The sequence below is a fragment of the Lathamus discolor genome, chromosome Z (assembly GCF_037157495.1).
Source record: "Lathamus discolor isolate bLatDis1 chromosome Z, bLatDis1.hap1, whole genome shotgun sequence".
NCBI lineage: Eukaryota > Metazoa > Chordata > Aves > Psittaciformes > Psittacidae > Lathamus > Lathamus discolor.
The window spans coordinates 99,139-114,037 of record NC_088909.1 but is presented as its reverse complement, the minus strand read 5'-3'; the positions used below and the strand labels follow the sequence as shown (position 1 = coordinate 114,037).

The 14,899-nt window shown below is 40.5% G+C and overlaps 1 protein-coding gene across 4 annotated transcripts in view; it reads left to right on the top strand.

The window, feature by feature from the left end:
• PHKB (phosphorylase kinase regulatory subunit beta) overlaps nucleotides 1-14,899 on the top strand; it is a 104,160-nt gene that overhangs the window by 40,277 nt on the left and 48,984 nt on the right. For all 4 annotated transcript variants that reach the window (XM_065663600.1, XM_065663601.1, XM_065663603.1 and 1 more), the window contains one exon: nucleotides 8,279-8,342. In XM_065663600.1, coding sequence (XP_065519672.1) covers nucleotides 8,279-8,342 — 64 coding nt within the window. The remainder of the gene's footprint in view (nucleotides 1-8,278; nucleotides 8,343-14,899) is intronic.

Sequence of the window (14,899 nt, the reverse complement as noted above, 5' to 3'; positions counted from 1 at the left end):
TTTAGAATAACTTCCTACTGTCAGTTACCCATGAAGCTTCCAGCCAAGTAGCACATATGTGTACTGTGAAGAAAGTTCTTGATACACCTCATGATATGGAGAAATATTGCATGATGTGGAAAAGAAAGCAGTATTCTGATGCTGAGATATTTATATTTTCATTTGCAAGTAATATTTGTGAGAGTACTGAAGTCTCCAGGATCTTTGAATACCTAGAGGTAGAAAAATATTGATAAGTTGCAGTAAGTGTTATTGTAGAATAATAGTCTGAGGTTCTGTCTTATTTTAAGTCCAGCAGGCAACCCAGAACCATGCAGCCACTCACTCACTCACCCCCCACTTTCTTCCGGCCCCCTCACAGAGGGATGGGGAGAAGAGTCAAAAGAATCTAACTCCCACGGGTTGAGAAAAGAACAGTCCAGTAACTAAGGTATAACACAAACCACTACTGCTACCACCAATAATGGTAATGCTAAGGGAAATAACAAGGGAAGAGAATACAACCGCTCACCACCTGTTGACCAATACCCAGCCCGGCCTGAGCAGTGATCTAGCCCTTCCGGGTAACTGACAACAGTTTATATACTGGGCATGACATGCTGTCGTGTGGAATACCTCGTTGGCTAGTTTGGATCAGATGTCCTGTCTCTGATTCCTCGTGGCTTCTCCTTCTCCCTGGCAAAAAATGAGACTCAGAAAGTCCTTGGTCAGAGTGAAAATTGCTTAGCAACAACTAAAAGCATTGGTGTTATCAGAATCACAGAATCACAGAATCCCAAGGGTTGGAAGGGACCTAAAAAGATCATCTAGTCCAACCCCCCTGCAAGAGCAGGGTAACCTACAGTACATCACACAGGAACTTGTCCAGGCGATCCTTGAATATCTCCAGTGTAGGAGACTCAGCATTGTTCCCAGGCTGAAAGTCAAAATCACAGCACTGCACCAGCTACTAAGAAGGAGAAAATGACTGCTGCTGCTGAAATGAGGACATGTTCTCAATGAATTCTTTGCCTCAGTATTCACCCTCCCCAGTTCTTAGAAGGCAGATGCAGGGACTGGGAGAATGAAGATCTTAGGCCCACTGTAAGAGAGGAACAGGTCTGAGATCATCTTAAGAACCAGAACGTGCACAAGTCCATGGGACCTGACAAAATCCATCCAGGGGTCCTGAAGGAGCTCGCAGATCAAGTTGCTAAGCCACTGCACATTATATTTACAAGTTCAGGAGTGTTGCATCCCAACTATAAGGAAGTGCGGCAGGAGGGCCAGGAGACCTAGCTGGATGGATAAGGAGCTGCTGAGGAAAATTCAAAGGAAAAAAGAGGCTTATAAAAAACGGAAGCAAGGACAAGTGGCCTGGGAAGAGTACAGGGATGTTGTCCGGGAAGCTAGGGACCAGGGTAGGAAGGTTAAGGGCAAGTTAGAATTAAACTTGGCTATGGATGTTAAAGATAACAGGAACAGATTCTACAGGTACGTAGCAAACAAAAAACAGATTAGGGACAACACAGGCCCCCTGAGGAAGCACTCAGGAGAACTGGCTACACAGGATCTGGAGAAGGCTGAGGTTCTGAATGACTTCTTTGCCTCAGTCTTCACTGGCAAAGGCTCTGACCGCAACACCCAGGTCTTAGAAGGTAGACACAGGGACTGTGAGAATGAAGACCTTGGGCCCACTGTAGGAGAGGATCTGGTTCAAGACCATCTTAAAAATCTGAACGCACACAAGTCCCTGGGACCTGATGAAATCCATCCGTGGGTCCTGAAGGAGCTGGCGAATGAAGTTGCTAAGCCACTGGCCAGCATATTTGAAAAATCATGGCAGTCAGGTGAAGTTCCCGATGACTGGAAAAAGGGAAATATAACCCCCATTTTGAAGAAGGGGAAAATGGAAGACCAGGGGAATTACAGACTGGTCATTCTCACCTCTGTGCCTGGCAAAATCTTGGAGCAGATTCTCCTGGAAGGCATGCTAAGGCACGTGAAAAACAACAAGGTGCTTGGTGGAAGCCAGCATGGCTTCACTAAGGGGAAATCCTGCCTGACCAATTTGGTGGCCTTCTCTGATGGGGCTACAGAACTGGTGGACAAGGGTAAAGCAGTTGATGTCATCTACCTGGACTTGTGCAAAGCGTTTTACACTGTCCCACACAACATCCTTGTCTCTAAATTGGAGAGATATCAATTTGATGGATGGACCACTCAGTGGATAAAGAACTGGCTGGATGGCCACACACAAGGAGTTGTAGTCAATGGCTCAATATCTGGCTGGAGACCGGTAACGAGTGGTGTTCCTCAGGGATCGGTGTAGGGACCTGTCTTGTTTAACATCTTCGTCGCTGACGTGGACAGTGGTATTGAGTGCGCCCTCAGCAACTTTGCCGATGACACTGAGCTGTGTGGTCTGGTTGATACGCTGGAGGGAAGGGATGGCTCTTGCCACTCTTTGCGTTTGGCCAACTTCACCTGACTGCCATGATTTTTCAAATACGATGTCCAGTGGCTTAGCTACTTCATTTGCCAGCTCCTTCAGGACCCGCGGATGGATTTCATCTGGTCCCATGGACTTGTGCACGTTCAGATTTTTAAGATGGTCCTGAACCAGATCCTCTCCTACAGTGGGCCCAAGGTCTTCATTCTCACAGTCCCTGTGTCTGCCTTCCAAGACTTGGGTGGTGCGGTCAGAGCCTTTGCCAATGAAGACTGAGGCAAAGAAGTCATCCAGAACCTCAGCCTTCTCCAAATCCTGTGTAGCCAGTTCTCCCGAGAGCTTCCTCAGGGGGCCTGTGTTGTCCCTAATCTGTTTTTTGTTTGCTACATACCTGTAGAATCTGTTCCTGGTATTCTTAACATCCGTAGCCAAGTTTAATTCTAACTTGCCCTTAGCCTTCCTATGCTGGTCCCTAGCTTCCCGGACAACATCCCTGTACTTTTCTCAGGCTGCCTGGCCTTGCTTTCACTCTTTAGAAGCCTCTTTTTTCCTTTGAATTTTCCTCAGCAGCTCCTTATCCATCCAGCTAGGTCTCCTGGCCCTCCTGCCACACTTCCTTATAGTTGGAATGCAACACTCCTGAGCTTGTAGCAGGTGATCCTTGAATATCAGCCAAGAGTCTTGGGCCCCCCTGCCCTTGCGCAAAGTATTCAACACTGTCCTGCATTTCATCCTTGTTTCTAAATTTGAGAGACATGTATTTGGTGGATGGACCCCTCAGTGGAGAAAGTATTGACTGGATGGCCTCATGCTAAGTGTTGCGGTCAGTGACTCAGTGTCCAGGTGGAGGCCAGTAACGAGTGGTGCTCCTCAGGGATCGGTGTTGGGACTGGTCCTGGTCAACATCTTTGTCAGCGACATGAATAGTGAAATAGAGTGCAGCCTAAGCAAGTTTGCCGATGGCACTAATTTGTGTGGTTTGGTTGATACACTGGAGGAAGGGATGTCATCCAGAGGGACCTCCACACACTTTAGAGGTGAGCCAGTGCCACCCTCATGTGGTTCATGAAAGGCAAGTACTAAGTCCTACACCTGGGTCGGGGAAATCCCTGTCACAGCTACATGTTGGGCAGACAAGTAATTCAGATCAGCCCTGAGGAGAAGGATTTAAGGGTGTTGGTCCATGAGAAACTGAACATGAGCTGCCTTCCGTGTGTGCTCGTAGCCCAGAAACCAGCCGTGTCCTGGCTGCATCAAAAGAAGTGTTACCAGCAGGAGGTGATCCTGCCCCTCTACTCTGCTCTCGTGAGACCCCACGTGGAGTACTGTATGCAGTTCTGTTGTCCTCAACATTAAAAGGACATGGAACTGTTGGAGCAAGTCCAGAGAAGGCCACGAGGGTGATGAGGCAGCTGGAGCACCTCCCATAAGAAGACAGGCTGAGAAAGTTGAGGTCGTTCAGCCTGGAGAAGAGAAGGCTGAGTGGAGACCTCATAGCAGCCTTCAAGTATCTATAAGGATGCTTGGGAGGGACTCTTCATCAGGGACTGTAGTGACAAGACAAGGGGTAATGGGCTTAAACTTAAACAGGAGAAGTTCAGGTTAGATATAAGGAGGAAGTTCAGTACTGTGAGGGTGGTGAGGCACTGGAATGGGTTGCCCATAGTAGTGGTAAATGCTCCATCCCTGGCAATGTTGAAGGTCAGGTTGAACAGACGCTTGAGTGACATGGTCTAGTGTGAGGTGTCCATAGCCATGACAGGGGGTTGGAACTAGATGATCTCAAGGTCCTTTCCAGCCCTAACTGTTCTATGATTCTGTGAATAATGACTATGTAAAATAGAAATTATTTCAAGGGTGGAATCTGTATTTGTCTTCAGTGTTTTTTCGAGCAGTATCATCCTATTTTGTAGGTAGAGTGAGTAGTTTTACATGATCTGAATACCAGCCGTTGTTGCCAATGGATGACTTCTCTAATTGTTTTTACATGATCTGAATACCAGCCGTTGTTGCCAATGGATGGCTTCTCTATTTGTTCAGTGTCCTGGGTTCAGCAGTAGCAGTCATTTTTCTCCTTCTTAGTAGCTGGTGCAGTGCTGTGGTTTTGACTTTCAGCCTGGGAACAACACTGATAACACTGATTATTTTAGTTGTTGCTAAGTAATTTTTACTCTGACCAGGGACTTCCTGAGCCTCATGTGCTGCCAGGGAGGAGGGGATTCTCCCCCCAATACCTCCGGGAGTGGAGGGGAGGAAGATGGGGGACTGACCAAGCGGCTGCATGGTTCTGGGTTGCTGGCTGGACTTAAACCACGACATTCAGTGACTTTTTTCCTACTCTGTAAATATGATTGTTGGTATTAGAAGTGTTATTTCAAAGGAAAAAGAAGAATATGAGATTTTAACATGAGATACATATTTCAGTGTGCGGGATTTCTCCCATTTTCATTTTCTGTGTATGCAGTTTGATATTAATACTTAACTTTATGTGAAGTTCTGTACTGTTTCATCACACCAATTTGATCAGTTGCTAGGTGATAATTAAAAGAGGGCAATTGTTGGTACAGTTACATTTTTGTTAATGTATTTGACTCAAAGCCAGATAAATAATTATATTCACAACACTTCTTAGTTCAGTTTATTCCTTCATCACCTTCTCCAGTACCAAAATGTTTCATCAGCAGAAGGTGCCAAACTGAGGGATTTCGCCACTGTTTGATGGCAGCTGCTCAGAGCAGAACTGAGTAAACTTAATCATCTTTCTTTTGTTGAGCCACTTAGAATTAAATCCCACGAGTACTATTTCTGGCAAGGTTTCGGAAAGGAAGGTGGAGGCTTATAAACCTGTAGTAATAGCTAAAAAAGAGTTCTAGAGCCTGAAATCAGTGTCTACAGTACTTGTAATATTAAAACCAAGCCATGTATTTAAACACTATTTAAAGTAAATGAATGCTGTAACTGCACTGATTTTACTTTCTTTTCCATTATCTTCAGTAATTTCAGTGTAAATTATAGTTGGATCCCATCAATTGTGGATTGACTAGTAAACATTTGCATATTGATACTTTACATTGGTAAATAGTTCAAATCAGTTTATTTCCGGTAAGGTAAAAAATGTGCTCTGATACCTAGATGCTACATGGAGTAAAGAAGGAAAAAGGTTAAAGCACAGTTCCTGTTTGCAGTTTCCTGACAATTGGATTGCTTTATTTTTTTATGACAAATACTGAAGTTGTTTGTCCATGCTATCACAACTCTTACACAGAAGTTGGGGATTAGAGAGTATTTTCTGAATATTTTTTCTAACGCGGTGTTACTTCATTATTTATAAACAAAATATCTAGGGCTGTCTTGTTCAGAAAGTACATTTTTGTAACTGTTGTTAATTTTGTTATTTCCCTACAAGTGGAGTGTAGCCCTCAGACTCTTAAGGATGCTTAAATTTTATAATCATGACTATCTCCTTGCCAACATTGTTCTCTTGTTATCTGGTCACATGGATCCTCTGGCAAACTTTTCCCCCTCCACGTTCATTATTTGGCAGTACAGCATAATTTTTATTCCAAAGATGGCAAGAAAAATGAAAGTGTGGTGTGAAAGTGGATAGTCAGTTTTAGAGAAAGAAGAATATAAACTTTTAAATCCTTTTTTTTTCCTCATCTTCCTCCCCTCCCGTTTTTTTTAAGCATATTTCATGGAATTGCTATGTTAATAAATAAACTATTAAATGATATATTCCTGTTTTTCCCAGACTCTTTCCAGTTCTTAAAACTTCAGTCTTTTCAAGCATGTACGCATAGCAGTGCAGACGTTTGAGAGTTCTTTTTGTCTCTGTGTGTGTGTGTGTGTGTGTTTAGGTTTGGTTTGTTTTATTTTATCCCAAATTTGGGTATTGTGCCCAGTTGGAAAAAGCAAGGTAGCTGCATCTGAATGGTTGTTACCTGAGGAGAGCATGAACAACTTTCTCCCCTGTATAGGAAAAGGCTTTGTGGAAAGATGAATATTTCAGTTCTTTCTACTTATTTTCACCTTGCTAAGGTGAGAGGCTTTCCTCCTGCAGTGTTGATCTATGCCCTTAGCCCTAAATCTATTGTCATGTCAGCCTGATTAATTCTGTTTTTTTTTCTTTTTTTCCCTTTTGATATATGTCTTTGAATTTGTTGAGTTTTAAAGATAACAAGGTAGACATTATACTTTACTATGCTGTCTTCCTTTTCTATTGTAATTTTTGACTAAAAATATTTTAAATTAATTGTAAACTACTTAGAAAGCTGCTATCTAAAGAAATGGGCAATTAGGGAGAAAGATGAAAGTTGATTCTGAAGGAGAAGCTTCAAAATTGGGACAGACATTTAGGTGTCAATGAATCAGTGCTGTTGTTTATGTAGAAACAAAGCAGAGACAGATAAAGATGCCTTGTCAGAGGCACTATAGTGAAGTGGAGACAAAAGGCATATTTTAAAGTTCTAGTTTTATGAATAAAATCGGGAGAATTACACTAAGCTATAGTGAGCTTTTTATGTTGGTTTGTTTGGATTTTTTTACTGGATGCTCTGTTTTACCAGATCACCTAAGAAAAGTTAAAAGGTATTTGTTTAATTTGTGAGACTTTTGTGATATTTCTAGTTCCTATACTTTTATGTCACCAGTTAGTAAGCAGTGCAAAATCCTTTCACTACTTGGAATGCTTGTGTTCAATGTAAGAACTGTCAGAAATCTGGTAGCATTGTATATTATGTTTTTAAACTCTGTGGGGTACTAGCTCATTTCATATTTTACTTTTTGATGCCCTGTAACTGTAACATCCAGGATTTTTGAATTGATGTGCAGAAATTGGGTCTCATATGTGAGTATGTTAATGCTTTTGCTCCTTATTGCAGTTGAATGGAAACAAGAGAAGTTGGCCTAACTATAAATAGGTATTTTTTTAAAATGATAGTTCAAAATTGTGCTATGTCATACTTCATATTTCTTATAAACCTGTCAAATGCATGTAGGTATCTATTAGGTTATCTGGAGCTTTTCTTTGAAAACAAAGAAACGAGACCTCCAAAACCAAAATCAACCAAAGTGTATGTGTACTTTGAGAAGGACTAGTTTTCTTTTTAATGCAAGGGAAGTAAGATGAAGGCCTGATAAAGGTCTTCTTATGTATATTTTTATATGTAGTATGTAATTTTCATAATCAGTAATAAATTTTAGTATATATTTTGATTTTAAAATTATTATTAGCGGTTTTAGTACTTAGTGTCTTTAAGCATGAACTTGCTAACTTGAAGGGTCTTGTTTTCTTTGCGGGGGATACTAGTCATGAAGTAAGTCAAACAAAAGATGTTTCACTATATGGTTGACATCAGAAAGTCCTCCTTTTCTGAATCCAGCTTGATGACTTCTTTTATTGTGTTGAAAGCTAGTCAGAAATCAGTCCTTTAAAGTTTAACGCTAGAGAGTTAGGTTGAAAAATTGCGCTGAAATAAATTTTCTGTTAATACACTATTAGCAAGACCTTGAAATATATAATGCCAGATGACTAGTAGCAAGGTGGTGGTGAGCTGAAGTGTTTTTTCCAGGTTGTCTCTGACATTTGAAGACAAATGCTGAAAACTGTTTAAAGCAGACAAACAGACCTCCCCCCCACAACCAAAACACAAACAAAAAACCCTAAAACAACCCACCACCAGACCACCCCAAATTTGCTGCATTATCACTTCATTAACATAAAGGTTAAGTATGAAATTAAAATCAAGAAAAGATCATAGCTGTGGAAGTTGTCAAATGTGTTGGATTTTTTTGTCTGTACTTGAATTATGATACCTCTGTTTTTTTGTTGTCATTTTGTTTTCTTAGCTCTGTGGGGCTGGCAAAAGCAGCTTTAGAAGCAATTAATGGTTTCAATCTCTTTGGAAAACAGGTAATACAAATGTTCATTTTTTTTCATTAAAAAGGTCAGTTTGGAAACTGATTGCTCCTGTTTCAGGCACCGAATTCATTAGTGGCCTTAAGGATCAGGAATTACTTACATTTATTAAAAAAAAATCTAAAATTATTGCAGCTTATTCTGAAAAGGACTTGGTTGGTCATAATACAGTATACCTCTACCTACAGCCATTACCTTACTTCTTCCTTCATGTGTCTTTTGATCTATACTTTAAAGAAGCTACTTGTATGTAATTCCACTGTTTTACTGATTTTTAATTTCATTATGTTGCATAGTGGTGGAATCATCCATTTTCCCATCAGATGGCTTGGATCAATTAAGAAAGCAAGCATTTTCTTAGCTTTTTATCTCTGACTTGTGTTCCCCTTCTTTTTAGGTGTTAGATCTACAGCTAAAATAAAAGAATATGCTTCCAAGTTACTGGTCCAGAAAATATGCAGATAGAAAAATCATTGTCAAGCTATTGGTGCTATTAATGAATAGAAATGAAGAGTAGGAGTGCAGCTAAAGAAGAAAATTGGATTGTGTATTGTGTGTAGAAATAGTTAGAAAACTTGCTGGTGAGTTTTGTCTGTATGTTGTGAGAAGGGAAGATAGGTTAGTCACAATGAGGTGAGCTTAGTACGCTAAGTAAAGCTTTCTATATGGCACTGATTCCTTGGAATCTTGTCCTTTTTTATTTGTAACGTATGGACCTTGATTGCATGCTCAGATGTCTGTATCTTCACAAAGTAAACATTAATTGATGAAACAGGCTTTATCTCTTCTTAGAGCTGAATAACATTCAAAACTTAGTGTAAAAAAATGGTATGCATTTGCATGAGTAGTGTATTTATTTTTTCTTTCTTAAGTTAGGCAATGTACAGTCCTTTTGAACTTTAATAATTTTATATTGTGAACTTCACAGAATCACAGAATGGTTTGGATTGGAAGGCACCTTAAAGGTCATGTAGTTCCAAACCCTTGAAGTAATATTTGTTTAATTTTGGAATAAAGTTTCTGTATATTCTTGCTGGCTTCAGGCTGTAATATATATATATATTTTAATATCTGTGCTCTCCCTTTATCTTGTAAGTCAGATGGGGCTGACATACAGATTGTAATATTTATCTGTTGCAAATATACTTGTATAAACGCACTGGTTTGCCATAAGGTAAATAGTATAAAGGAGAGAAGTTGTAAATGTTGAGTAAGGGGAATTCTCAGGTACTCTGTGTGTGAGCTAATGAGTATAAGCTAATGAGTATAAACTATAAAAGTGTGACTTGGAGACAGTCCATATTATGTTCGAAGTTCCTTTCTGTACTGCTTGATTTATTAAAACATTCCTAGTTATTCGTGTTGCCATATTTCTATTGGTAAAATGCAAGGTATGGATCAAAACAACAATATAAGCACTGTCAAACAAAAAAAGTTCTTCCTTATGGTTTATTCACCTAAAACCAACTGTTAAACTAAAACTTTTTAGACCTATTCAGATGCATGTGGTGAAAACTGTAAGTTACAATTTGATTTAAATAGTAAGCAGCTGATCTAGAAATACAGTCCATTAAACGAACTTAACTACTGATGAAAAGCTGTAGCACCTACAGTTATTAGAACCTTCTTTGTCTTATGGCATAAAACAGGAGAGCCTCGTAAACAAGGATTTCTGAATCTGTAGACTAAGGCATTCGGTATTCGTGGAGAGGTTTGTGGGGGTTTGGTTTTGTTTGTGGAGGTTTTTTTGCATCTATGTATTTGTGCTTGTACTGTGGTATAATAGAGTTGTTCACTCCTCGGGAAATTTTGATGGCTATTTGCCTGAGTGGAGAAGCATTAAAGTGCTCTTTATGCATACACAGATGCACTGTTTCAAAAAGACTTAATCATTTGGTCTTGTTTTGATTTACTTTATATACATTTTAAAATCTGAAGTTATGCATTAAGAGCTAGGAGCTAGTAAGGATCTTAAATAATGATCAGACATTATGCACACTTCGTATTTCAGAAAAAAACATCTAAGATCTTTACGTTCTTCATAGTCTTGAGCACCATGCAGCTGCTGGGTTTTTGTTTGTTGGGGATTTTGTTGTTTGTTTTTCTTTTGGGGGGAGGGGTTTGTAGTGGGAGGGGTTTTCAATTATTTTCTACTAAATTCTGAAATGGATGAATAAATTGGTGAAGCAGAACCAGTTTAAATGCTTCAAGAGTGTTGTCATTTAAGCAACAACAAAAAACATTGGTGTGTTACCAGCACTGTTCTCAGACTAAAGTCAAAACCACAGCATGGCATTAGCTACTAAAAGGGAGAAAAATAACTGTTACAGCTGAACCCAGGACAGGGAGTTTATTTCCAAGGTATTTAACATAAACAGAAACCATTTTGACCTTCAGTCTGCAGCAGTTTGTGCTTAGCTCCAGCTGTGTTCCAACAAGTTTGAGAGATCCTGTTGAGCCCCTCAAGAGAAACTTTTTTGCACTTGCAACTACACTAATGCAACCTTCATAAATCATTCCTGGAGATGACAGTCTGCTCAGCCTTTCTGTGCAGATTTTTTCAGTCACATTGTTGATGCTCAAGAGAGTAATAGGAATTACTGTAGCTGTGCTCGTGCGCCTACACATGCGTTATATTATCTTTGAGTATATCATGATAGGGCAATTTCCCTGTGCATTCATGAATGCACCCAGAGAAGACAAAATAAAGATAATTTATTGCTGTTATTCACATTAAACTGTTCCTTCCCTCCTTTCCCGAATTCTGGAAGACATAAAAAAGTGTATTTCTGTAAGAAATCATAGTACATTTTGTTCTGTAGCACAGCACTGCATAACTGATGTTCAGATATTTTTAATGCGTCTTTTGCTATACTTTCTAGGTGTCAGAATAATTATGACTTGAAAATAACTGGCTTTTTGTTTAATCTGAATTTTACATGATGTAATGTAAACAGGAGTTTGTTCATGGTTTTTAAATGCTGTTCATTTTCATCTCCATCATACCAAAAGAGTTATAAGCATAAAAACAGTCAAGCTGTAATCCTAACATTCTCTCAATAAAATATACATTTACACATTGAGAGAGAATTTTTAATATAACAGAGAAATGTTATTTTCTCATTATTTTGCTTTCTATCCCATGCCAAATTTTTTTTAGTGTTTATTCTCCGTGTATTGTATTTATCTCTGAAATAAAAGTATTTTTTACCTTTAGGATGCACTGTGAACTGATTACCTTTCAATTTATGTTTTTACTTAACCACTTCAGAATCATCACTACTAAAAGTAGTTTATCTTTTTTGTTGGCTTGATACTGTTAACCCAAATTTCTTATTTCAGAATATCAGGGAGTGTAAATAGCTTAGAATTTGTATCATTAATATAAGAATTCCATTTTAGCTAAATCTTTTAGAAAAAAATAAGTATAAGCAAAGAAACTACCTGAGAGCATGTGAGTTTACTGACAGTGTAAGGTAATGAGCTAGTGAATTAAGCACATGCTGCGTGCATGTAAAATGGACTGCTAGTGACAAGATGAATACCATTTTGGGTTTGACCTAATCATAATATGATCAACTGTTTGTGTATAAGCCGCACATCCTGTATTAGTTTGTGGAAAAATTATACTGAGGGGAAAAAAAAATCAAGCCTTTTTAAGGTGTCCTTACTATGGAACTTTATGATCTTTGGAGAAGAGAAAGTTCATTTTACAATGCATGTGGGTTTATGAATTGCAAATTAGTCTGCACATTACACAAGTAGACAGATTGTGTTCAGAGTTTGTAGGTGAATTTAGAGATTTGTGAATAATCTAAGAAATTAGAATGACAGATCATCAAAACAAATGTGATCATTTGTAGACATTATTATCTCAGTACTATTCAGTTTATCTTGGTAGAATGTTTAAGAGGACAGAGATAATTTTTCATTAGGACCATGGAAAAACATGTTTTGTTTAGCCTAGCAAAGCAAAAGCTGAGTGTTTGTATGACAGTTATCTATAATTAGAGTGAGTAAGAGCTAGAGTAAGAAAAAACCTCTGAAAAAACAAATGGATGCTAGTACTGGCACAAAAAGGAGGGTAGTTAGTAACGTAGAAACGTAGTTGGAAATTGAATTTTGTAGTTGTTTGAGATGGTGTGTTCTTTAACAGACTTCCTTAAGAGAACAGTATACAAAAGAAACTGACTGCTTTTTAGGAGAAATTTAGAGAGTTTATGAAAACTTGTGGTATGGTATTTGTGACAGTAATGGAATGTGTTTAGTATTGAATGTGTCTTCCACTGGCATAGTAACAGTTATTTCATTACCAATTAAAATGTATATGCAGGTACTCATTCATTAATATGTCCCACTGACTATTACCCACTTCTAGTGACCCATGTGGGTGCTAGTGATAGGGATGGCAGTAGCCTGGAGAACATAAAGAAGGACTACAGAGCCCTGGGAGAGGTGCTTAGGGGCTCTGGAGCTCAGATTGCCTTTTCGCCACTTCTCCAGGATACAGGGGAGGACCCTAAAAAGGCTAGAAGGATTGCTCAGGTTAATAAATGGTTAGAAGGGTGGTGCGATAGTCAGGGGTTTGGCTGTCTGGAACATGGGACCCAAGTTGATAGGCCAGGTCTGCTAGGGGCTGGTGGAGCTGGTCTGACAAGGGAAGGAGCACTTTTGGGAGGATGCTTACCAGACCGGTCAAGGATGCTTTAAACTAGATGTGTTGGGGGATGGGGGGCATCATTTCATCCCAACACACCCAGATGCCAGCACCTGTAATAAATGCTTGGAGCAAGGTATAGATATTCCAGCCGCTCCAGCCAATGAGACGGCTTCATTTGGAGCTCGGCTCAGATGCCTCTATACAGATGCCTGTAGCATGGGGAACAAACAAGAGGAATTAGAGATGTGTGCACGTCTACGGGGTTATAATATAATAGGCATCACAGAAACATGGTGGGATGGCTCCTATGACTGGAGTGTTGGAATGGAAGGTTACAGGCTCTTTAGAAAAGACAGGCCCAGCAGGTGGGGGTGGGGGAGTTGCCCTTTATGTTAGGGATAGGCTGGAGAGTATGGAACTCTGTCTGGGGACAGGTGAGCAGTTTACAGAGAGTTTGTGGGTCAGGGTTAAAGGTGGAACAGCTATGTGGGACATTATTGTAGGGATCTGTTACAGACTGCCTGATCAAGAGGACTCTGTGAAGGAAGCACTCTACAGACAGATAGGAACAACCTCATGCTCTCAGGCCCTTGTTCTCATAGGAGACTTCAACCACCCTGACATCTGTTGGAGCGACGGTACGGCCTGGCAGAGGCAATCCAGGAGGTTCCTCGATTGTGTGGAAGACAACTTCCTTCTGCAAGTAATAGGGGAGCCAACAAGGAGGGGTGCCATGCTTGACCTCGTGCTCACCAACAGGGAAGGGCTGGTTGGAAATGTGACTCTCCAGGGCAGCCTTGGATGCAGCGATCATGAGATGGTTGAATTTGAGATCTTCAGGACAGTGAGAAGAACGTGCAGCAAGCTCACTGCCCTGGACTTCAAGATAGCGGACTTCGGCCTCTTCAGGAGCCTGCTTAGTAAGGTTCCATGGGATATAGCCCTGGAGGGCAGGGGGGCCCAAGACTGTTGGTTTATATTCAAGGATCACCTATGACAGGCTCAGGAGTATTGCCTCCCAACTAGAAGTAAGTGTGGCAGGAGGGCCAGGAGACCTCCTTGGATGAATAAGGAGCTGCTGAGGAAACATCAAAGGAAAAAAGAGGCTTATTAAAGGTTGAAGCAAGGGCAGGCGGCCTGGGAAGAATACATGGATGTTGTCCGGGAAGCTAGGGACGAGGTTAGGAAAGCTAAGGCCCAGTTAGAATTAAACTTGGCTAGGGATGTGAAAGATAACAGGAAGGCATTCTATAGGTACATTGCAAATAAAAGACACGAAAGGGACAATGTGGACCCTCTCCAGAAGCTATCAGGAGAACTCTCTACCCTGGATTTGGAGAAGGCTTCTTAATGACTTCTTTGCCTCAGTCTTCACTGGCAAATGCTCTGGCCTGTCGTGGTTTAAACAAAAGTCAGCCATAAATCATGCAGTCGCTCTCTCACTCCCTCTGCTTCTTGCCCTCCCCCTAACTTAAATGTGGTTTAAAGCACAACAGGCCACATCACACATCTTGGAAGGTAGACACAGGGACTGTGAGAATGAAGATCTTAGGCCCACTGTAGGAGAGGGTCTGGTTTAAGACCATCTTAAAAATCTGAACGTGCACAAGTCCGTGGGACCTGATGAAATCCATCTGCGGGTCCTGAAGGAGCTGGCAAATGAAGTTGCTAAGCCACTGGCCAGCATATTTGAAAAATCATGGCAGTCAGGTGAAGTTCCCAATGACTGGAAGAAGGGAAATATAACCCCCATTTTGAAGAAGGGGAAAATGGAAGACCAGGGGAATTACAGACTGGTCAGTCTCACCTCTGTGCCTGGCAAAATCTTGGAGCAGATTCTCCTGGAAGGCATGCTAAGGCACGTGAAAAACAACAAGGTGCTTGGTGACAG